Below are 24483 nucleotides of genomic sequence, written 5' to 3'. Positions count from 1 at the left end.
CAGTGATTAATTTTCCGCCAAAATGAGAATCGCTGCTTGTCTTTTGTTGCCACTTGCAACAGCTGATTGACATGTGTCAATTGACTCAATTCAACTCGGCACTGTAAATGGGGAAAAAAAAATTTTTCTTCTTTTACTTCCTTTTCGAGTATGCTAAATAAGAATTAACAACGTGAATAGTGGCGAACAAATTTGTCCCCTCGGAAAATCATAACGGCCGATTTTTTTTTCAATCCTAACCTTCGAACTCATCCACATGGTACTTAGGTTAGATGGAGCTGCGAGGAACGTTCGATTGTAGTGGGAAAGTGAATTCTAATGACTGGCAGCTGAACAAGTCAAGCTTATTTCTTCAACAAGAAATTAACAGCATGGTTTTCAACTCACAGGAAAGCCCTTCCTTTTTCGGGCACGTCGTTCTTTTTGGCAGCGTTATGCCGAGCTCCATTGCCGCTCTAAATCTCAAACACCTCACTACTTCCATAGAGTAAGACAATGCAACATCCAAATCTATTTCTTCTTTCAATTTGCATTTTCTTGAATTTTTTTCACTTCTACAGAATGAAGCTCAAGCTGCTCAGTCGCTGTAAGAAGAGCGAGACTCTAACAGCACGTAAAAAAAACCAGCCAGACTTCTTTTTGGCAAGAAAAAACGTCTGTGAAGCCCTGGTTTACATACGATCGTACTTTTATAGGTGAGGCTAATTTTTCTCTCCACGTTGAGACTCGTAACGAACTGGAAAAATTAGGAGAAAAATAAACCGCTATTAATTTTCCATATTTATTTTTTCTATCCAGCATCAAATGGAACTCAGCCTTGATTAAAAATGTCGAAAATCTGATTGGAGAAGATTTTGCTGAATTGTTACTCGTGCTCAAAAAGTACATCAGAGAACTGAGAAACATTAATGACTCCATATTTCACTATGCAGGGTCCAATCTTGCTGTTGAGGTAAAGTCCCCAAAGTTTTCAAACCTCGTTTTTTTTCACTGCACATTGAGTTTTTTGTATTTATGTATTTATTTGTTTCTTATATTTATACAGACATACTCCCTTTAAACAAAATTTACAAAAATTTAGGTAGCAAAATACAGAAATGTAGAATAATAAGATTACAGATATTCAAAACAGGCAACCATAGCATTTTGTTTTAAAGCGGTAGTTAGGTGTGTTCTTCAGATCAATTCACGTGTTATTCCTATTAGCTAAAATGCTAAATCGCGCCGAGACGGACTTAGCCAAGTATGTGTTAGAGCAGACTGGCGCCTGAAAAATGATGTCGTTTCTCTTAGCTGATGTCCGTGAGACGTGAAAGTAAAACATCTTGAAGATAGGAGGAGAATCGATTAAGTCGTTGAAAACTTTATATAAAAATAGTAGGTCTTGTTAGTTTTTCTAGTAGGACAAGCTGGGGATATTTAAATGTTTGCCAATCTCAGAGTATTCGTAATCTAAGAGTCTCACGGGATGATTAGTTTTATACGATACGTGTCTGAGGAATTCTACTGCACCACCTCCAGCTGGTAAACATTACCTTTACTAAGGGGGTGCCAGATGGAAGAAGCATAGTATAGGATGGGACAAACTAACGAGAAGTATAGCATCTTCAGGGTAGATGAGGACTTAAAAGTCCTTGGAGGAACGAATAACAAACCCAAGGACTCTGGAGGCCTTGTTGATAACGTAGTTAATGTGTTCATTAAAAGTTAACTTTGAGGCAAACAAAACCCCCAGGTATTAAAAAATTTTCAGCACGTCCTGCCGCAGTTTCATATGTATCATGTGCACCTCGAGCTAAGATGGTTTTGGCTGACGCTGATGGATGCCAAGGAGTACCCTGAGAATTCTTCCGCACTCAATAATCTCATGAACTACAATACTAGTTCCTTAGGCAGCATTAACATTCCCTATCACAATCCAGATCTGGAGGAGGCAATCACCATCGTCGTGGATGACCTTATTTACGTTGCTACAAAATTATTTACAAGGGTAAGACGCGGTTCCATCACTTGATAAGTTATCCTTGTTGTCTTAGAAAATTTTAAATGTCGCTTCCGTTTGCCATTTGGTTTAACTTTCAGTATTGACAAAATTTTACTCCCCCAGATTTCCTTGGAATCAAAAAATCATAACCTCAAGATCAAGACACCGTACAGCTGTACCTGTACACGAGAATTATGGCTAATGCTTCAAATATTTATCGATGACTTGGCAGTGAAGAGAGGATCAAAGGTAAAGCGTCATTAATAGCACTTGTGAAGCTTGTGTATCACAATAAACTCTATTGTATCTTACACAATTATGCGGTTTAATGAAAATTTCAGACCTTTTGGGACTATGTAAACATTGGTCTTGATATGAGATTAGGTCCCGCAACAGCAGCAATCACATCTGTATCATCGAACAGTGTCCCGGAGGAGCATTTCTTAGAGTGTAAAAATCCCGAGATGTTTTCCATCTGGTTGATATACCACTTGACTCTACTCTATGGATATAATTTGGAAGGAGTTTATACCGGAATAGCTTCGACAAGGGTATGAAGAATCATCAGTGTTCCTTTATTCAACTTGAGGCGAGATCCTGTTCTGCAAATTTTTCCACCTGATAAACAACCACCTACTCTCTATGAAAACTAGAATTTTTGATTTCATTTTTTGTCAATTACGTTTGCTCAGATTAATCCAAACCATGTACAAGTAGAGAAAATTTTGAAAATCTACTTGAACAAAGGTGGCAAGGCTGGTGAACGAGTCGAAATCGATGAAGAGCTCCAAGAAATGATACCCTTATTAAGTGTACTGACTTGCGAATGGTGGCAGCCGCGTGTTCAGATCATTTCTCTGCTCTGGGATTGTTTTCATCGGCGATTGGATCAGCCATTTCTCCTGCAAGCCACAGGACCATGGTTCGTTTCCGTAGACAAGTGAGTTACCGTTGTTTCTCATTCTAAGTCAGTATTTCATTTTTCGATTTCGTAAACAGCGCTAGTCAATCATTTAATTTGCTACATGCAGTTACGTTCTAAAGTACCTTTGCAGTATAATTCGACTAAGCAATAGTTGCTTCTTTGCAGAAAATTGCCCAGGGATATCCTGAAACAAGTTAAACAGAGATTAGACAATAACACGTGCACATCGTCTTATGGAATGTTTCTTCGATTGCTAGGTAAAAAATTTAAACAACTTACCTGACGTATTCTACAAGGATTAATCCTAATATTCTACATCTCCCTCTACTCTTAGGTATATTTTTGCGGAAAACACAAGTCGAGGTCGATCCCAAGTATTGGAATCAGATAAAAGGCAGAATATATTCTAAATTCACAAAAAGTAAGGTGGAAGAATTTTCTGTCGTTGGACTCTACAATTTTATTTCACTGTTCGTTACTCTTGCACTGACGACAAATATTTCGCAAGTTGTAAGTACTTTTTAATCCATCTTTCAACGGCAATATATTCAGGGAGAAAACAGAATTTTAAATCTTTTAACATGGTCTATTATTATTTTCTTACTTTCAATCTACCTCCACAGTGTACTATGATGCTGGATCTTTTGCCTTCGGTACTTGCTGAAAACAGAGATCAACAAAGTCGAATTATAGCATGGAAGGGGGAGCTCGTGGTTTTCCTCCTGTTCGCCGAGCAGAAGATAAGCTTTGAAAAGATCTGTGAAAGATTTTTAAAAGAGGTATAGTGAAGGGACAATAAGAGATATTTGGCTTCTTTAATTCAAAAGTTCACCCACCAAACTCGTGTTTGACATTTTATATCTTCAGGTAGACGTGATCAGCTGTCGCAAGGATGAAACCTCGCGCTCAATGCTATCTGCGTACGTAGATGTGTTGGACGAAATTTTAACATCTAGTGAAGAAATGGAACTTTCCGAACACTTATTCATCGGTGGATGGATAGACAGATACTTTCTGGAGTGCCCTAGAGCCAAAGTCAAGACGTTGATCACGGTGCTTATCAACGTCTTTAACAAATGTATTGAGCTGAGGAGTTTGAGCGACGAAACGATATCAGGTGCGTTTACAAGCAATTAGAGTTGATTCGATTTCACCTCATATTTTTCCATCGCAGCGCGAAATGGAATCCGACCAATGTTAGATGCCCTTTGGAAGCATGTAGCAAGTAGAGTTAGAACATTGGTATTCGACATGCAAATATATGGCGACGATTACCACATTCTGTCGGAACTTGCGATGAGATTTACTTTGGAAGCATTGAAAGAACCGGAGACAGCTGCTCGATATCAACACAAATTTGTTTCGCTATTCAAACACTTTGTTTCCTCGCCCATGATCAAAGATGTTAGGTGAGAGAAAAATCAAAAATCTATGGTCTGGCGGGATTTTTGCTCCGCTGGGTCAAATCATTTCTTAGTGATAGGGTTCAGTATGTGAAGGTTTTTAATCGTGTTTCTTTAGCTATTAAGGTTACTTCTGGTGTAGGTCAAGGTACACACCTTGGTCCTTTGTTTTTCCTAATCTATATCGACGATATTAGCCTGGTTCTATAATATATGGCATATAATATATGGCAAAATACTTAAGGCTGTTACAAATCTCTATGACAGGATGCTCGTACAGAATGACCTAGACTGCCTGTTCTGTTGGTTCAGTCTTTACGGTTTAGTTTCCAGTATCGAAAAGTGCTTCTGTCTTAATTTTGGTAAGCATCTGCAGACTACTGACTTAAGATATTACGTACTTAATAAATCGCCTTTAAAGTAGGTAAATGAAGCAAAGGACTTGGGGGTCTATTTTGACAGCAAAACGACATTTAATAAACATTTCGACTATGTCGTTTCCAAATCTCGTAGGAAGATCAATTTTGACAATCGTTTATTTTCATCACTTAAGAATGCTGCTACTTTTCGTTCACTTTATTATTCGTACATTTTTCCCTGTCTGACTTGTTGTTCTGTTATCTGGAGACCTTGGACCTTCACTGCTGCCCATAATCTTGAAAATTTCAATAATTTTTTTTTTTACGGTTTGTGGCCTATAGAATTGGGAAGCCCATACATACTTTTTCGTGACCACGACTACAGCACTGTTGCATTTACCCTGGGTATTCCTACGTTGTCTTCTGCTGTGTGCAGATTTTATGTGGTGTTTGCCTTTAAAGTCTTGCGTAATATCATTGATTGTAGTGAACTACTTTGTGAATTCTGTTTCTTTGTTTCAGCTCGACCTTTGCGGCATAACAATTTTTTATTCTACTCTAATTATACTCATGACTCTGGCTCGCTTATTTTCAAGCTTTCATCACTCTGCACCGAAAATGCTGAGTGGCTTGACATATATAACTGCACATTACATTTCGTCTCTCGTTAATCACGCAAACCGTTTTCGTATAATTAGTGACTCTAATACACTATTTCTTTACTTATTACTTATTTTTTCTTCCCATGTACCACCATGTAAATTAATTTTTTTTAAATTTTGTTATCATTCTACTTTGTGAAAGAGTTTTAACCCCTGAAGACATAAATAAATAAATATATAAATAAATGGAGTAAATTCTATCTTCACCAGCTTTAAAATACTGTCACAAAAAATCAATGTTTGCAGAATTATAAGATCATACTTGGCCCTGATTCTGCAAGATGAAGATGCCGTTTGCGAGCTAAGGAAAGAAGTTAAGAACTTCGATACAATCATCATACAGGTTGGGACTATTTAATCGATGATGGATATTTTGTACGTCGACAATAAATCATCTTCAAGTCTCATTTTTCTATAGGCATGGATAAAGTGCTGCATTATGAAACCAGACATCGAAAATACAGAGTTAAAGAATCTAACTCTTTACCTGATCGAGACGGACGAGATGGCTCAGGTATTTCAATCAACCTCTGAGCTAATTGCTGCTACAGATAGTAAAGAGCCAATTATTCTGTTCATCAAAACGATCATGAAGCGACATCAAAGTTTGCAGGTATTGTGGATCGAAACAAAGCTTTTAAACTAGCCAAAAAATGAAAATGAACAAATGCTCATTGATAAAACTCTACATTACATATTCCATTTGAAAGACAGAACAGGAGCGTTTATGGATTGCCGGGAAGTGCAGAGAATACTTTGCCCAAATAGACAAATGGGCGTCACAACTGATCACGGAAGAAACCAAGGAGTCTGATTTAACATACTGGATTTACCGATGCATCGGAACTCTAATATTCTATTGCGGGCCAATTTTGTACGTCAAGGTGCGTTGTGTTAACAATTGTTCATGTCTTTTATTCAAATTTATCTATTGAAACCAATGATTTCGTTTTTTTTTTCACATTCTTCCGCCACAGACTCAGCCAAATAACATGCTTGTAACTTTGATCAAAAAGTTCGTGTTGCCACCGGATAAACCTCCGTACGTCATGAATATTGGAAAGAGGATTTTCTCGTGGATAATTTTAGGAATTGGAAACTTGAATGTCAGAGGTGACCTCAGCCTTCAATCGCTGATAAAAAATCTGTTCGAAGCTTATTTACCGCTGCTGATTACCGACACGTTTAAAACTGGGAGTTACAAAATTTCCGAAAAACTGTTGAACATTTTTCACGACAATAATGCCGAGTATTTAAGACTGATTTTGGACAAACTCTCCGTCAATTTCATAGTTTGTCGAGATGTTGTGACACATGAACACTGTTATTTGGTGAGTGAAATCATCTGTAAAAAATTATGTCTTTGTGACTGTGTAGAATAATCTCAATTATTAGAGTTATCGATAAATGGTTCATCGTTAAATTAACATTGCACAGGTGATGTTACTCTTCAGGAATTTAATAAATGGTGGAAGGTCTTACGGACCTCATATCATTGATACGATAATATCAGTTTGTCTTCCTCATGTAATCACGTGTTACATGAAAGTTCGCGATTTTCACGCACATAGGCAGCAAACAATCGATCTAATTTCCGATCTTGCGTCAAATCCATACTACAGAGAAAATCCAAAAAAAAGGTAATCCGTATGATGATTCATATTTTTTATTTAGTGAATTATTCATTTCAATTGTATTTCCAGAGAGGAAATCAAACTAATCATCATGAACACAGTGCAAAAGTACATGACAACATCTTCAAATATTTTTTTCGAATTCATCGCCTCGGTTTGTGATTTAATTCCAGAAGTCACACTGTTTATTTATTCGAGAATTGAAAGCACAATCGTTGAATTAGAGGCCAACCGATATCCACACGTCTCAAATCTGAGGTAAGACAAGTGGCTGTTTAGAACGTTTTTAAAGCTTGTCGTATCTAGTAGGAACTGAATTTCCTTCATTCCTGATTTTATCTATACATATATATTTTTTTTTTTTTGCAGGTTTTTTTTAAACAGGGTAAAAGCACGGACAAAACCGATGGTGGAAGATTTTGATTTGATTAAGAATAAATGAGCAATAATTTTATTGGTCATAGTAACATTATTGATAATTGTCCAATAGTAGTGACGTTGTAAATAAGATTATCCAATGTGAAACATATACCTTCATAATTAATTGTGAGCGAATATAGTATGCAAGAGATTGATTATTGATTACCAGTGATGATGAAATTAAATCTCAGTTACTATGAAGTCGTTTTATTGTTATTTTTATAATAATTATTATTAATCCTACCAATATTAATGATTTGCACATTTAATTAACAATGATTAAGCCCAAAATCATACTCAAGACTCTGTAAATCTCTGGCAGTTTACATTCCATAATAACTCTCAGAGTAAAACCTTTTCGTGCCAATTTATGAAAACCAAAATGGAATAATACAATCATTCGAAGTAAGATTGAATAAAATCTATAGCCATTTTGATAATCAGCTTCGTGTAATTACTGCAGTTAAAAATAATACGACACTTAATCCTCAAGGGAAACAAGTAATTGAACCAAAATGAGCTGCGTAGCTGAAAGTTTAATTAAATTGAAGACAAAAAAACAAAATATAAATACTAGTAATAATTGAATGTTTCAGAGATAACTTTTTCTTCTCCCTCACTTCTACATAACTCAAGTAATTAAATTACACTTTACACGTACGTTTAAGAGCTAATCTAAAGCTATCGATTCAAATACATGATCATTGCGAACTTTCGCAGTGCTATATACAACATAGGGCGTTTACTCACACTTCTTTTATAAAGTGGTCGAACGTCCTTCTCATGATTTAGATTTATTTTCACCCAGTATCTCTGTGTCTCGTTACCACAGTGGTTACATGACTCGATTCTTTTACTCAGAAGTTCCGTTTCTTCCAACTCAACAAGGAATAGGAAGATTTTTATCATTTTTACCAAACTGATAGAGTTCAACTTGGTTCAGTTCCATCAATAAACTCATTTTCGATGGGAATGACGCGAGCGATGATGTTTCAAGGTCGTTATAGAGTTTGTAGTAATTGGGATCGTTGCTGTTGTCGTTACAGGGGGTGACCGTCATCCAATCAACTCCAGGCGTGATACCGCGGCACGAACGGTATTTCGCAGTCCAGGATCTACGTTACTGCTAAGTAGAGATTCTAGTCTCTCGACATATCCGTCGATATTCTGCAAGGTAGCGCCGTCGTGAGTGCCTAACAATGGGGAAAATAGAAAAGGTTACAGTACAGGAGTATTAGGTTCTGAAAGCGGTGCCACAATGGTTTGTATAATCTTTTTTTAGGATCAAACTACCTTGTAAAGGTATAGTAGCAAAGCTCCCTGCTAATTGGGATCGTAGTGAGTCGAGATGACGCTGAAGCAATTGATTAGTCGCACGCTGCTGGCTTGTTTCGGACTCTAATCTATTGACAGCAGCGTGCAAACTGTCTACATGGCGCTGAAGGACTGCGTTTTGAGCCTCATAATCGGAGGTGGCTTTTCGTAGCTGGCGCAACTCAGCTTCGCAAGCTGAGGGAAAATAATTGATATGAGGATTGTCTTGCATTAGGATAATGCAATAAATATATGCTGAAATGTTCGAGATATTACCTTTGTTATGATCCAAAAATTCTTCTGTAAAAATTGGAATATCAAATCCAGAGAAATCGTGATCCTTCTCTTGCTGTACTTCCTAAAAAAGAATATTAAGTCATTTCAAAAAGACTGAATTAACGACAGTGCTGCATGATACGTACATTTTGTTCCAAGGTTGGTTCCGTTCCGTTTCTCTCTTTTTTATTCTCACTGAGCTTCTCGTTGTTCTGTTTTTCACTAAACAAACGATATGCTTCAGTTTGCTTGTAGTCAGTGATCTCCCGGTTGTAACGTTCCTTGTCCTGCTCAGCAGCATCTAGATATTGCTATAACAACCACAGAATGAATGTTCAAAAAAAATGATCTTCCTCAGAGTCTGGAAGCTGCAGAAATTAGCTGTAAAATAATGTTGTCAACAAGGTTCAACTTTTGGTTCTCAAAACTCACCTGTTTCTGATCTACCGGTAGTGAACTCCACTCCGCAGCTAGCATCTTAGTAATCTCGGGAAACGGTATGGAGGGATTCTCAGTCCTCACCTTTTCTCGCCGATCGTTCAAGAATCTGAAGGATACAGAAAGAATTTGGCACCATTCAAAAATAAGTAAAAGCATCTTTCGACTGAACTTTGCCAGCAGATTGTTTGAGTGGTTATTGCGTAGCAACCAGAAGAAATGTGTCCGACTTTCTAAAGACAACTGAGTAGGCAGCGCAAGTCAAAGATTCTCACCGAAAATATCCAGTCAGTGGCTGTTTGGGTGCCGTTGCATCACGAGGAGCCTTTTTCCGTTTTTTACCCCTACTAACGGAAGCTGTACCGCTACTGGCGACGACGGCAGTTTGGCCTTTTTTTTGGTCGCTATCTACACCAGAGTCAGGAACTTTGTCTTCTACAGTTCCAGGTGATTTGTCTGTGAAGAAGGAGGATAAAAAATCATGAACAATGTGAAGTCAGATGTTGGTAGTAAGGAAATTCAATATTCACAGGTGGCTGGTATTTTTCAAAGCGCTGTGTTATTACAGATGGTACTCACTGTTCTCAGCTTCTCCATTGAGGGCAGGTTGCGCTGACCCTCCATTTAGTTCGACCATTTCGTTGGTAACAGCAGTTTCACTCATTCTTCGATATTCTCAAGCTAATTAATAATCATAGACGCATATCGGATTGAAGATGGATCGAAACATGTCGAGATCCAGGTGACGAACAATGCGTTTTTTGAATTCAAAGAAAAGAAACTGCCAACAAGATCGTTGAGTAATTGAGAATTTTTCAATCACTCACTCTCAGAGATATTTGTTTACAAAAATCCGCCTGCTCTTCCTCTTTGCATACAATCCCTAAAAACAGCTCGACAAAAACCAGACTTCGAAAACTGACACTTCGCAAGCCTTGCAATCTCGGCTCTATTATTTCCATAAATAACGCGCAATGCTGTTATTATTTAATGCTCGTCAAAAAGAACTCGAAATGACGCTTCTTTGAGGTTATGATTTCAATTTTTTTTACGTCTCAGCCACGAACCTTGGCAAGAAGGACTGTCGACCAAACGCATGACGTAAAAACGGTTGAATTGAATGGAAAAAAGAGCGCCCCCTAATCCACGGCTGGTAAATGAATGCCTCGTTTGAATGTCGTTTGTTCGATTTTATTTGTTATGATCTTCACTCCTTCAGTAACGCCTTCAGTCGACGTGATTAAATTTAGATTTGTTTTAAATAACATTCACGAAATGAAATCCTGTGCACACATAGTGATGCACGACAAAGGAAAAGATCGTTCCAGATCTTCTAGAAGATCTAGAGAAATATCACGAAAAAATTCACGAGATCACACATCGTCTAGAGATAGATCAAAGTGAGTCTCCGATAATTCATCGATCCCAAAGATTTTAAGTGTACGCGGCTCATCAATTCTGAATTTTTCTACCCTGTAATTGGCATAAAGCAACTTAATTCAATCTTTACTTTATATCACTTATGACGAGTTACAGGGTTAATAACACAACTAAAGTGATTATATTGTGGAAACTTATCTTGGTATCTCGATTATCATTTTACATAATTCAATTTTTGAATCATGAAAACATGGCGCTGCTTCTGTGTTCGTTCGTGAAAAGCTTATTTTTGTGCTACCATAGTCATAGATTATGACTGTAGTCCGATGCACCTCCTGTAGGCGAAAAATTTAGCACAATTGATCAAATTGCCGAACGGAGTAAATCCCGCCCCTCTATCACAACATACTCTTTGTGGTGCAGTTAAAATTTGCTTGCACAAGCTTGTTTGACGCCGACGCGAATAAAGCAGATTGTACAAGTTTCAACATAGCCATCTTCTGTTCAATAATACACGTTTGTAAAATTATATTAAATAGTTTACCTACGTGTTACATTTCCCTCCCTACTGGGCCATCTACCAATAGCATAAAATAGGTAAATATGTTGACAATAATTGCAAATTTTGCACGCAATGGACGCGACAGCATGCGCGGATATTATTACATAGCCTGCCCAAATTTGGAAACGCTTGCACGCCAACGATATTGGGCATCGATGCCTTTGGTGCTTGTTATATTACTTGTATCTTGTCAGGGTTGAGTTATGTTCTCGCCATTTTACTAGAAATACCAGAGGAAAGCTGTTTCTCGTAGTCACGAGGGAATAACATGCTCGACGAAGAATGTGCTTGCTACGCGTTACGCCGGCCAATACCGTTACTATTTCAAACTTATGCCGCTCGAGCTCAGAACTCGATTTTTTTTCCCCCTAATTTTACCAACGCGCTGTCCTCAAATATCGCAGATACGACCATATAGTGAACTCATTGGTTTCTAATTCTACATGTGATTGAAAACTAGGTACATAAATTTGAATGCTTAGATAGACAAATTTTCTCACTTTCATGGTCGCTCTGTCTAATTCTAGTATCATTTTACAGAGTAAGATCAATGGCGGAACAAGGGAAAGGAAGAGCAAGAGGCCGTGCCAGAGGTCGGGCACGTCAATTAGAGGATGCAGGATGTGGAGAGCATAGGGCTCCACTACCGGCGCCGCAAGGTGCATGGGCTCGTCGACCGGGTCCACCACCAGCACAGGCGCCGCCGGCCCAAGTGCCACCAGCCCAGCAACCAAGATTTCCACCACCAGGCTTAGCCCCTGGACATATGGTACCGGTAAATATAGGATATCATGTTTTTCAACTGAGTTACCCTTATTTATTTCTTGAAGGAGCAAGAATCTACGAAATTTCCGAGAAAGTAAATAATTACACGATGTCTGTGTGTCATCCTTCTTAATTTCGTTTATTGCTTCACTGCTCTTGCCACTGCCCAGTCTCTTAGTTCTTGCAAAATATCACCGCAGAAGCTTAGGGAAATATATTACCTAGTACCTGAACCTTTCCAACATCCTCCAATTGATGAGATACTTATATTCATTCATCTGAGTTTATTGCTTCAGGGCCCAGTTGTAAAAATTTGACCATATGCTCTACCCTTGTCAGTTTCTAATACTTGACCCCTAAGATAGGTGGATATTAGGTTTTTTTACTAACCAACTATTGGAGATATTCCCTTTATGTGTTTTAACCTGAAAGAGAATTTTACAAGATTCGTAGAACCAGTTCTTACGCCTACTGCTTTATACTGTATTCCTTAACACTCACTCTACCATACCAGTTCAAATGACTGATCTTTATCAATATGTATTAACAGAATTTGTTTGTATTAATATGATTAAATAATTTTTTATATTGGATATTTTTTGAAGACCAGCTATGTTGACTGGTTTTGATACAAATAGCGTCATCTTAATTTTGGTAGTTCTAGTGATAACCACGCAACTGCCAAGGCGTCACAGGAGCATCAAGCGTGCCGTAAGTGTCAAAAATTGCAGAATGGCATCATAAAGTAATTCAATGTTTTTGGTGTTTCATATGACTATTTACTTTTGAAAGCATGCGTTTTAAGGGCGTTGCCTATGCCTCGAAGAGCGCGCGCAAACAGAGACTCACGATTTTCCTTCTCATTTCCTCATTTTTGAAGATAATTAGGTTCTTAGGGGGTCATTTTGAAGGTAAAGGATAGATCTGTGTCGCCTTTTTTGCCGAATTTTCGATTTCGCTTTCAGATTTGCGTAAAACGTACTTGAAAGTACGTTATGTTTGAAGTGAAACACAGCGGACAGTGAATTTTTTTTTGCAATTCGGCGAAAAAGGCGACACAGATCTATTCTTTATCTTCAAAATGACTCCCTAAGAACCTAAGTATCTTCAAAAATGAGGAAATGAGAAGGAAAATCACGAAGCATAAAACAGCAAATTTTTCGCGCAAAAGGCGGGCGGCTGCTAGCGCCACGACTGCGTTGGCGGGCGACCATGCGAATTACAGGCGAGGAGAGTAGACTCAACACCCCCCACTACAATTCCCCTCCTTCGAATCCTCGTCGCTCGGCACGTGGATAGTGTTCCGCGCTTTTATTTTTGCTTGTGTTTTTCTACAGTGTTTTTTATTATTTCGAATCGGTATTTATTCCCGCGATGGCTAAGAAGAGAGGGAATGTGTCTTTGGAGAAGAAGAAACGACCCGGCATAAAGATTTTGGCTAAATTTCAGGAAAAAATGAGGTAAATCGAATTATTTATATGATTGATGGTGCACCCTCTCTGACTTCGAGATTCAATCACTTGAGTACGAACAATCGCAGGGCTTTAATTTAAGAAGGTACTTTCAAGAGCCGATAGTGCTGTTCATAATAGCAGTATACATTCATTCTCTAGTTTTTTTATACATACGAAAATATAAACTAGAATGCATTGTGACGTGTGGTACTAGCCTGGTTTGCATTAGTCGCTAAAATATGTCATCAATTTGTTACGTGTTCAGGTTAAATGATCGAAATCGATATTCGGCAATTAGCATGAGTGTTTACACTTTGTCGATCATAAGGAATATTCTTATCACTTATTGTGACTACCTAAGTATCCAAGGTAAAATTACAATGTACCTGGCAGAATTTTCCATACAAAGTAAATACGGCGCGTACGTATTAGGCCACTAAAATACGCGCGTTTTGTTTTTAGAAATAAACTTGACGTAATTCTGGGGTAATTATACATGCACACATTACTTACAAATCAGCCACCTACAAAACTGTCATCAAATCAGATACTGCTGCCAAGTATAATTTATTTAGAAACTAATGATGATTTTGATATACTATAACTAATGTGCACAAAATAAAAAAAAAATTGAAATCAAAATTGAAATCCTAAAAAAAAAAAACGTAAATTTTGATAAAAAAAAAAAAAAACAATTGGAGTACGTGGTCCTGGCGGGCCCATGCTTATATTGCCATTACAACATTGATATAGCTCGACTTGTATTTTCTTGTGCTTGTTTTAAAAAAGCCCGCCTTTACCACTATCTCCATTTTTTTTTTTTTCAATAAAAATTATTTTTTTTTTTCAATATCAATTTTGATTTCAATTTTTTTTTTTGTCGTTATAGTATATCAAAATCATCATTAGCTTCTAAATAAATTATACTTGGCAGCAGTATCTGATTTGATGACAGTTTTGTAGGTGGCTGTTTTGTGGGTGGCTGTCAAATTAATATACTTGGCGAAAGGTTTTTGCAACAGAGGTGCTTTTTGGGGATATCAGTACTTTTTGTGGGATTTCGCTTGAACATTTCAAAATTTTGCTCGCTCGCTGCGCTCCCTCGATAGATTTTTGGGATACAGAATTAATATTTGAGACGAAAATAATCGGTGGAAAAGCCAAGTTAGAGCTTTCTCATAATTACATGTATCAGGTCCAAGGTCTTCTACACATTACGAATAGGAAGTGGTGCTATTTTATAGTTTGGACGTCAAAGGGATTGATTTTTGGTAAAATAAAACGTGACGATAAATTCTGGACCGAAAAAATGGAGAATAAATGAGCAGATTTCTTTTACTTTTGTTTGTAACCCGAAATCGTAGATTCTAGACGCGCCCGACAACGCTCAATCCGCGAACCCCCTCAAATCATCGAAGCCCAGATAAGGCCGCGCGTAAGAAACAGTAAATTCACGACCGACAGACGACAAAACACTGTAATCTAAATATATGTACATATGTAAATAAATATAATAGCTTTGTATATAGCTTACGTGCAATATTTCTGTGATTTATGTTTAGTTAGTTATATGTATTACTGTGCTAAAAATTTGCTAGTCATATCGTTATAATTATATATCTGATTATTCATTCCAGGAATACTTTCTACTTTCCGTACTACTTTCCATAGTTTGCGCTTTCTATAGAATTTATTTAGCCATATAATGTATACAATGCTCGATGCTTTGTTATATCAATTTTCTTTATCAAGATTACTGTCATGTTTCACTTATACTGTTTCAATTTAATTTCTATGAGATCCTTCTCATACAGATTTCGTGATTATGTTTATTAAGTTTAAACGAGTTCAATTTTACTTTTACCATTTTATACTATTTTTCATCATTTTGTATTTGTTTGGTGCAAACCCGATCATGGTTGGGAGGTAGGGACGGGTTAGGCGGGTCTCTGTTTGATAGCGACCTCCACGTGGTGAGACCTGGGAGATTGATGATATTTTCGTTGCTATATCATGAATTTGCTCACAGCTATTCGTTGCATTTTCAATTTAAAATGACCTGTGACGACGTCTGGCCGGTATTCGTAAATAGTTACGTATTATTTTCGAGACTGTATTAGGAACAGCTCTCAGCCGATCAAGCTATGCTTTGAGCTGCCTCAAGACAGTCCTGCAAATCGAACCTGACTATGAATACCGGCTATTAGACTATTACCAGTCACGTGATCGCATTGCGTAGAAATACGGACGCCGGTGAATATAATTTTCGTTGAAATATGAAGAATGTATATCTATATCAACATACGTATAAGGAATTCTACGTCACGTCAATCAAAAAATGACCTCGTATTTTTTCAATCTATTCATACTTTTTTTCACATGAAATAAAGGTAAAAAGAATCGACACGCATTTTGGTGTTCGTCCGAATTATGTTTGTTTTCGAAAGTTACAAGACAATCATTCAATTTTGATCCAAAAGGAGCTCGGATATATCCGGTTCTATTCGACGTAAAGACATCATTTACAGTGCATTCGGAAGGTGAACGAATAAGCTTTCATAAAAAAAATGCAATGTTGAACATTATTGAAAATCCCAATTTTTATAAACAATTCAAATATTTGACGATTTTTACCTCATTAATGACAAGTTTTCGAATTATAAAAAAAATAGTTTCGGGTTCCTTATTAAATTCTGTATTACTAGTAAATTTTTCAAGTGGAATCTGAAAGGAGTCTACTTTTTTTTTCTATTATTCATCAGGCGCTGCGTCGTGCCGAGCGCGATACACTGGGCTGTTTAAAAGTATTTGAAACCGAATGCCCGTGAGGGGTGGAAGAGGATAGCCGCGTCACCCGCCCCACTCCGGCGACAGCTCGGCTGCTCCGTCTCACTTGTTTCTTTACCCTCTCTCTCGCCACGGTTAACGCGGGAAGCGGAGTAGCCCGCGCTTTTTAGCTAGGCAACGCCCTTAAGGACTTTTAAGAGAATCTGATTATGATCATGCAGTTATTTTTCCCACACATTCATACAGTTGTGAACCCTCGAAGTTGATGAATGTTTGATCATTTTCTCAAATGGTGTCATAGAACATACTATCATCATCTTTCTTACGCATGAATTTTTCTCTTGAAAAACATCGAATGATAATATTATTGAATTCAAATATGCAATTTCAAGCATAACGTAGTAATTTTTCTCATGTAAGCTATAATTATACTGTATGATAGATCACATTGACTCAGTAATTCTTGAAATTGCATATTAGGTCTTGGAAATAATATTATTCAGTATTTTTCAAAAGAAACATGCATCCCAAAAAAAGAAAATGACAGTTTTATGATGCCATTTGTGAAAATTCGTTAACTTTGACGGCTCAAAACTATGTAATTGCGCGGAAAAAACAACTTCTTATGGTCACAATCAGGTTCCTTCACCTCAAAAATACTTGAAACACATGCCCAAACATTGAATTTTGCTATGACATTTTGCAACTTTTGGTAGTTACTGTATATGCGCGCCTGACACTGCGATGATGCCTTGATAGTCGAGTGATTAAGCCTTTCGTTACCGCAGTCCACTCCGCTAAAGTGACACCACTGAGCGGTGCACTGTGCCACGAAGTGTCCACATTGCATGTCGATATGCTGATGTTCGGATTTTTTTATTTAAATGTTACATAATAATTTATTTGGAGATTTGCAAATATAAATAAAAATGCAATTCAGGATAATTCAACAGATTCTTCGTAATTTAATTCAGTACGATAAATTTTAGACAAGGGTCGATACACGAACCCACATTATAGTTTTTATACTCGTACTTAGATTCTCATCTTTTATCATTTGCACCGCAAACAACGCAACTTCTATTCCAGTTTCTCCCTACTGATTTATAAACCGAAGGAAAAATGTCTTCTCTGTATCATTCCGATACGGGTGTAAAAATATTTTATAAAACAAACTCAATAAAGTTCCAAATAAAATTTTCCAATAAGTGTTACGAACTTTGAACAATTCATTACTGTTTTCTCCAATTTCTTGTAATGCTTTAAGGAAGATTTCTTGGTATATTTTACTTTTGTACCTAGAAAATATTTCACTCCTAAATATCACACACAGAAGAAACTTGTTTCCATTTGTAAAACCTACTACGCACATTCATGCTGATGCCGGCTAAATACCAGCTGGTACACACAGATCATCACGTGGATGGTGACTGAATACGGCGTTCGTAATGAAAGGATTAAACTCTTTACCACGTAAATCTGAATGCCTTGCATAAAATAAATTTTGAATAAGTAAAAGGCTAAGTGAATATATCCTTACAGAACGTTGGGCGTGGCCCCCAGCGGACGGGTGATCAAGACGTTGGCGACATTGGAAGAAAAATGCAGGACATCACTGTTGGTATGATATATTCAATTTTTATAATCAAATTTTGATGTTTTCTTTACTGTAGGGGTCCCTTATGATGTTTCCCTTGCAGATTTTTTTTTTTTTTTTTTTTTTTTTTTTTATTTTATTATATATATATAATTATCTGTACACAATGGACTTCAGATTTTTTAAAGAGCTGGCTCATGTTTTCTATTTTATTGCCAATAGGAGATGGTGCCAGCGTAGGTCGTGGTTCAATGCGAGGCCGGCGTCAAATTCTCCCAGAATACTTGATCACACGTCCTCTAAATCTCATCACAAAACAGGGTACCGTAAATCGATTGCAAGCAGCTCATCATAATTATGGTTGAACACCATAGTTGAAAAGCTTTATTTTACCATCTTGTTTTTTGCACGCAGGTAAATCAGGCCAAGGAATAACTTTACAAGCTAACTATTTCAAACTCCTGACAACTACCGACTGGTGCCTCTATCAGTATAGAGTTGATTTTGCACCTGAAGAAGATCGTACAGTGGTTCGTAAGGGATTGCTTAGACCCCATAGGGAGACTCTGGGCCCATATATCTTTGACGGCACGGTGTTGTATACAAGCAACCGTTTGCCAGAGGTAAAAAAAAAAAATTTAAATAAACAATTACAGAAATTTTGATATATACCTGCATTTTCTTTTTTTCCGAAAATGTTAATGTACGTCAAATAGCCAATGTCTACTTCGAAATTTATATCAATGTACAGTGAAGAATTATTCTTGGCCGAATTTCAGAAAATGGAACTGTTCTCTGCACGCCAGTCAGATGATGCACAAATACGTATAGAAATTAAAGAGGTTGGAGATTTAGTTAAAGGAGATCAGCACTACATTCAATTTTTCAACATAATTATGCGCAAGTGTTTGGATCACTTGAACCTGCAATTGGTGGGCCGAGATTATTATGATGCAGCAGCCAAAGTGAGTAGTATTAACTTATGTAAACATACTTGAGAACCAACTGAACGTGTATACAGATTTTGCAATATGTATCGCTGAATTAGTTTTAACTCGAAATGATGTATGAATTTTTTACTTCAAATATTTGCACGTAAATTGCTTCGAGAATTTATTTAACAAATTGACCGAAATTTTGTTTTCTTAATTCTGAATTTACACCTTTGGTACAAATAAGTTCTGCATTAATTTAATTAGATTAAAAGCCGTGACGTTTCATCTTTGATTACAGATCGAAATTCGTGATTTCCAACTCGAACTCTGGCCAGGATACATAACGTCTATTCGTCAACACGAGCGCGACATACTGATGTGCTCAGAAATCAGCCACAAAGTAATGCGTCAGCAGACGATATATGATATTCTCGCCGAATGTCACAGACAGCATCGCGGCGATTTCAAGGTGAATACCTCTCACATTTATATAACAACGAACCGCCTTTATGAACATAAATACCAGCACTATCAAAAGTTATACTAATCCAACATATATTGATTTTTAAAATTTGTTACTCTTCGTAGCGAGCTTTCTGCAGTCAGGTCGTTGGACAAGTTGTACTCACCGGTTATAACAACAATACATACCGGATTGACGATGTCGACTTTGAAACCTCGCCACAGTCTACATTCCCACTGCGGAGCGGTGAAACAATATCCTATACCGACTATTATCGTAATAAATATCAGATAGCCATACGTCACCCTACTCAGCCGCTGCTGGTATCCAGATCGAAGCCTCGCGAACGAAGAGCTGGCCAAGCAGAGTTGATTTATCTTGTTCCTGAACTGTGCAGGGCAACTGGTATGTTTGAAATTCTCACTTTTGCTTGACCTGTAACGTACGATATACCTTTGATAATTCTTATTTGACTTTTGCAAGTATCTGTTCGGCTATGAAGCTCACCAAAGCTTTCATCCAGTATATTGTACGCCCTTATTTACCTTCCGCAGGTATCACTGACGAAATGCGAAGTCAATGGCAGCTCATGAAAGCTTTGTCTGATCATATGCGTGTTGGGCCGGAAACTAGAGTCCAGAAATTACTAGCGTTCAATCAACGACTTCGATCGCAAGCCAATGTCATGACCGATTTGAACGAATGGAACCTTAAGCTAAGCGAAAGACTCATCGATATACCTGGCAGAATTATGCCTTCGGAGAAAATCATCTTTGGTCGGGAGAAGAAAATTGAAGCTGGGTCAGAGGCCGACTGGACAAGAGAACTCCGCAATGTCACTATGCTGTCGTGCGGTAGAATGGACAATTGGGCTCTCATAGTTACCAACCGTGCTAAAAGAGACGTCGAGGTAAATTTGGTGAAATTAATAATGATTTGGTTCAAAAACGAAGTTGATTAAAAACTTCCAAAATCAACAGACAAGCAATTCCTCTCATTCTTCTCATATCGAATTCCAGAACTTCGTTTCGACGCTTATCCAAGTTTCAACGAAACTTGGATTCAAACTGCCTCAGCCACGAGTTCACGAGGTACCAGACGACAGAGCTCAAACTTACGTCGAGGCTATCGAGGCGATACTCAGCCGGGTCTCTGTCAACTTGATCTTCTGCGTTGTACCTAACAACCGCCCCGAGCGTTACTCCGCAATTAAGAAAAAATGTTGTTCAGACAGGCCTGTTCCTACGCAAGTCTTTTTGGCTAAAAACTTAACGAACAAAGGGCTTGCATCCGTTGCCACCAAGGTGGCCATCCAGATGAACTGCAAGATAGGGGGAGCTCCATGGACAGTTGAGATTCCGTTGAGCGGACTGATGATAGCTGGCTTTGATGTCTGTCACGACACTGCTTCCAAAGGCCGTGACTACGGTGAGCTAGAACAAAAAATGTCAAATCCTACTTTTCACACATTATCCAATGATTGTCCTGAAATCACATTAAGCTTTTAAACGACTGAGAATTGTAGCAATATGTAAAATGTAACCTGCGACAATTCCAGCTTAAACGAATCTTTGTTACAGGTGCCCTTGTCACCTCCCTGGATCGAGCTTTCAGCCAATGGTTCAGTGCTGTCAGCCATCATTCAAACGGCGAGGAGTTGTCCGACACATTATCAACCAACATTTGCAAGGCTCTACATGCGTACCGGTCGAGGAACAACGCACTGCCACAGAGAATTGTTATTTATCGTGATGGAGTCGGCGAAGGCCAAGTGCCCTACGTCTACGAGCACGAGGTTGTGCAGCTGAAAGACCGTCTGGCGCAAGTCTATGGAGAACAAGAATTTAAGTTGGCGTTCATCATAGTTACCAAACGGATTAAGACTCGTCTTTTCGCGCAGAAAAGAAACCCACCGCCGGGAACAGTCGTGGACGACGTAATCACCAACCCCGAGAAATATGACTTCTTCATAGTTCCTCAATCTGTGAGACAGGGGTCTGTTTCACCGACTTCCTTCAGCGTCATTTCGGACAATTTAGGACTCGATGCTGACAAACTCCAACGTCTAACTTACAAAATGACTCACATGTACTACAACTGGAGTGGTACTGTCAGGGTGCCAGCACCCTGTCAATACGCCCACAAGCTGGCATTTCTGGTTGCTCAGTCAATTCACAGACCGCCAGCTGCACAGCTGGAAAATCTTCTATACTTTTTATAATGTGTCGACCTTAGCTTTTTCATTACTTATTTTATATACTTGAGTAACGTTTCATTTATTACTGATGCGATGAATTTTGTAGAACTTTTTGATTCTGTTTTTCCTACCGTCAGTTCATCGCATCTGCATGTATGATTACACTCATTGGGTTATTCTTGAGATTATTTCTTTTCAAGCATTCGGAAATCATTCCATCCAGAAGAATGTACTCAAATGTGGAAAAGTATCGTGCATTGCTTCTTGGGTTAATCTGAAATAGGAATCCATCCTAAACAAATAAGGGATAAAGTTACTTTATAGTTTATCACGAAGTATAACATATTTTGGTTTTATTTTTTTTTTTTTTTTACTCGTGAGCTTTGTACGCAAATGATAATTTACGAGTACGTAAGCTAAAAGATTCTGCACGGAACTTGATAATCGATAGTTAGATATTGAAAAGGTGCGTCAATAAATCAGACTTTCGTATGTTATGCAGAGGTGAACAGGGGACCAATTGATCAAGTCTTAGTTTCTTTTCACCCACTTGCTTAATTTTCTGTTGTCTTGATTGTGTAGTACACATTTAACCTTTCAATATTTTGACTTGGTGATAAGTAAGCATTGCGCGAAAAAATAGTTTCGTTTAAACTGAATTTGAAAAAAATCAGTTTTTCTCCTCTATAACTATTTTCAAATCGTCAAAGTACAACTATAATTTAAACGCCAGAACGCTAGTATCAAGTTATTCATTATAAACATTTGATTAATTTAGATTCTCTGTTGACATAATTTTGTTCAACTGTAAGTTTTACGTAGTGATAAGCTTACGTTTTAGAGAAATCCCGAACCGACAATACCAAAAACAAAACGCAGAAGCGGAATCATACCAAGAACGTTATTTAAATGATCTCATAAGTCCAGATGATTAGTTCAGAAACATTATATTATAAGTATATATATATATATATATATATATGTGTGTGTATTATATACAAATGTCTGACTATAATCGAATCTGTGAAATGCTAATAAAATAAGTTTTTTTTTTTTCTCATTTCTCACATTGGAAACGAAAGAAAAGTTTCCACAAAATAATATTTTATGATGCAAGTTATTATTGATTTATATTTTTATACATAATTTTTAAAAGATGAAAAAAATTGAACGAATAAACTATTCAACCAAGCAAATGTTTCATCAATGCAAACATTGATATCCAGCTCCCACTGTAACAGTATATCTAATTGTGAGATTACATTCCATCACTACTACTGTTAGCAAAAGTGAAATTGTACTTGTTGCAATTGCAGCACACATTGAGTCGCAAATTTCTAAACGTACAAAATTGTTACATCAGGCCACAGTACATACTCAGGGCCATTTACTGATTGCTTGTCAGAAGTAGGCTGGTTATAGTTTTATGTAAGCAGTCGGTAATTACTAGATAACACTAATGCAAGTCTATAAAGCTGGTTGAGTGAAGCTCGATTTCAAATTACTCTGTTGCACAATTGATGTAGCTTCATATTTCCTTCTAGTTTTACCAATGAAAGCAGAGTGGAATTAAGTATCAAATATGTCTGGGAAGTAAGAAGGAGCCAGTGGTTCAGGTCGAAATCGTGGTCGTGATTGTTAAGGGGACCCGGTGGTCTAGCGCACGAAAATGACACCTATTTTCACGATTTTTTTTTTGCTATTAAAAATAAAAAAAACGATGTTCTAACTTTTCGAGCTTATTACTACGTTTATTAATCATACAAAAAAAATTTTTTTTCCTTTTAAAAACAATATTTATTATTATAAAAATGCCGCTAAAGATGACCCTCTCGAAAAATCGGATCCGGACTGCGGAGGTGATTTCGAGACTTCTACTCATCTGAAACAAAAAATTCAAAGACATTCTTAATCAGAAAGAGTGCAGTTATGGTCGGAACTAGAACAAATCGAAAAAATTGAAAATTGACAAAATGGCGGGCGTTGAAAAAAAAAGTTCGTAAAATCGGGTTTTTTTTCACTAGTTTTTTAGTGTAAACAATAGGAAATTATTTAAATAAAATTATGATTCTAGTTCCGACGATAGCCATACATGTTGTGAATAACATATCCAAATTTCAAGTCATTCGGTTGAATAGTTTTTTTATTTTCACCCCCGCCGTGCCGAAAAAAGTCGTTTCGAGATAAATGAGTTTAAAGTTTGAGGTACAGATATTTTCAAAAATTGAGCAAATTTTGAATACTTACAGTTAATCCGCAATTCCGGCACCATAGAGGATCCCTTCGGAACGTTTGTATTCCACGATTTCGTCACTCCTTTCATTTTTTCGAGCTGTTCGAGCTTCTTTGGAGTTGTCGGTGCTCCTACGGTTGGCGCTCGATACTCGCCGCTCGTCTCGGTTTCGCGCGAGTTGCTCCGATTGTGGCCCGATTGTTATGCCTATGGTCTCCATTATTTTTAATAGCGATGCAAAGCCCTCGTTGAATATACACGCGGAAAGATAGGTGGCAATATCCACGATTTTTTTGCCGGCAAACATATGTTTCGGCGCAAGGTGCCACACACAAGCGTTGAAACTTTCGTTGTTGTTCTGCGTATTGCTGCCAATACACCTTTCCAATAAATTTTCGGCGGTCAATTCTTCATAAATTGGTTTTAATATTTCTTGTGCATCATCGTCGAGAGCAGGTGGATGCTCGTAGGTGTCTAAAGTACCTGCAGCCTCACTTTGACGCCACTTGCACCACGATTCGGAACCTGGAGGACAGTACGAGTGTTGCGGATTTTCATCTGTTGAAATTTTGTGATAATATGCGGCCCATGTTTCACTTCTCATCCCTTCAGTTGAATCTAAATTACGTCTAATTGCTAGACCGTAATAAGTGGACAGCTCTTGCAATAATTTATTCGTCAATTGTTGACGCTTC

At 37.6% G+C, this 24483-nt stretch overlaps 3 protein-coding genes and 1 long non-coding RNA gene across 6 annotated transcripts; 2 read left to right on the top strand and 2 right to left on the bottom strand.

Moving 5' to 3' along the window:
- The first annotated feature begins 47 nt into the window (after positions 1-47).
- Positions 48-7588, top strand: LOC124217404 (protein MMS22-like). The gene is made up of 19 exons (XM_046622918.2): positions 48-487; positions 561-695; positions 799-952; positions 1754-1990; positions 2108-2233; positions 2326-2535; positions 2677-2924; positions 3075-3166; positions 3244-3419; positions 3533-3688; positions 3777-4026; positions 4084-4318; positions 5580-5676; positions 5752-5946; positions 6044-6217; positions 6311-6664; positions 6771-6973; positions 7037-7225; positions 7337-7588. The coding sequence occupies exons 1-19, from the start codon at positions 273-275 to the stop codon at positions 7407-7409; spliced, it is 3519 nt and encodes a 1172-aa protein (XP_046478874.1). The 5' UTR covers positions 48-272; the 3' UTR covers positions 7410-7588.
- A 320-nt stretch (positions 7589-7908) lies between these two features.
- Positions 7909-10652, bottom strand: Hmg-2 (High mobility group protein 2). Its single transcript, XM_046622933.2, has 7 exons — positions 9995-10652; positions 9691-9871; positions 9410-9524; positions 9124-9288; positions 8978-9059; positions 8681-8896; positions 7909-8580 (listed from the first exon to the last, which is right to left on the bottom strand). The coding sequence occupies exons 1-7, from the start codon at positions 10077-10079 to the stop codon at positions 8444-8446; spliced, it is 981 nt and encodes a 326-aa protein (XP_046478889.1). The 5' UTR covers positions 10080-10652; the 3' UTR covers positions 7909-8443.
- Positions 10653-11191: 539 nt separating this feature from the next.
- Positions 11192-22751, top strand: LOC124217407 (aubergine). 3 transcript variants are annotated; one of them, XM_046622929.2, is made up of 11 exons: positions 11192-11392; positions 11898-12126; positions 17906-17984; positions 18183-18281; positions 18375-18583; positions 18740-18925; positions 19194-19364; positions 19484-19763; positions 19913-20268; positions 20378-20786; positions 20939-22751. In XM_046622929.2, exons 2-11 carry the CDS (start codon positions 11908-11910, stop codon positions 21577-21579), a joined length of 2649 nt encoding a protein of 882 aa, XP_046478885.1. In that variant the 5' UTR covers positions 11192-11392; positions 11898-11907; the 3' UTR covers positions 21580-22751. The 3 variants fall into 3 exon arrangements, with proteins under 3 accessions (XP_046478885.1, XP_046478883.1, XP_046478884.1); XM_046622927.2 differs by having other exon boundaries at positions 11898-12132; XM_046622928.2 differs by lacking the exon at positions 11192-11392 and adding an exon at positions 11761-11817 and having other exon boundaries at positions 11898-12132.
- LOC124217413 (uncharacterized) lies at positions 22230-24307 on the bottom strand. Its single transcript, XR_006882820.2, has 2 exons — positions 23803-24307; positions 22230-23437 (listed from the first exon to the last, which is right to left on the bottom strand). It is a non-coding gene; the product is annotated as an uncharacterized lncRNA (long non-coding RNA).
- Positions 24308-24483: the final 176 nt, after the last annotated feature.

Source organism: Neodiprion pinetum, chromosome 4 (assembly GCF_021155775.2).
Source record: "Neodiprion pinetum isolate iyNeoPine1 chromosome 4, iyNeoPine1.2, whole genome shotgun sequence".
NCBI classification, from domain to species: domain Eukaryota; kingdom Metazoa; phylum Arthropoda; class Insecta; order Hymenoptera; family Diprionidae; genus Neodiprion; species Neodiprion pinetum.
The sequence above is the reverse complement of the archived record's forward strand: the minus strand, read 5'-3'. Positions and strand labels throughout refer to the sequence as shown.

Bases quoted from the DNA above. Each gene is read 5' to 3' on its own strand.
- LOC124217404 (XM_046622918.2), top strand. From the start codon at position 273: ATGGAGCTGCGAGGAACGTTCGATTGTAGTGGGAAAGTGAATTCTAAT. The intron at 3,420-3,532 runs GTAAGTACTTTT...CTACCTCCACAG, and splicing joins CGACAAATATTTCGCAAGTT to TGTACTATGATGCTGGATCT. The intron at 4,027-4,083 runs GTGCGTTTACAA...TTTCCATCGCAG, and splicing joins GAGCGACGAAACGATATCAG to CGCGAAATGGAATCCGACCA.
- Hmg-2 (XM_046622933.2), bottom strand. From the start codon at position 10,079: ATGAGTGAAACTGCTGTTACCAACGAAATGGTCGAACTAAATGGAGGG. The intron at 9,060-9,123 runs GTACGTATCATG...ATTCTTTTTTAG, and splicing joins AACCAACCTTGGAACAAAAT to GAAGTACAGCAAGAGAAGGA. The intron at 8,897-8,977 runs GTAATATCTCGA...ATTTTCCCTCAG, and splicing joins ATTTTTGGATCATAACAAAG to CTTGCGAAGCTGAGTTGCGC.
- LOC124217407 (XM_046622927.2), top strand. From the start codon at position 11,908: ATGGCGGAACAAGGGAAAGGAAGAGCAAGAGGCCGTGCCAGAGGTCGG. The intron at 18,584-18,739 runs GTAAAAAAAAAA...GCCGAATTTCAG, and splicing joins CAAGCAACCGTTTGCCAGAG to AAAATGGAACTGTTCTCTGC. The intron at 19,365-19,483 runs GTGAATACCTCT...TACTCTTCGTAG, and splicing joins AGCATCGCGGCGATTTCAAG to CGAGCTTTCTGCAGTCAGGT.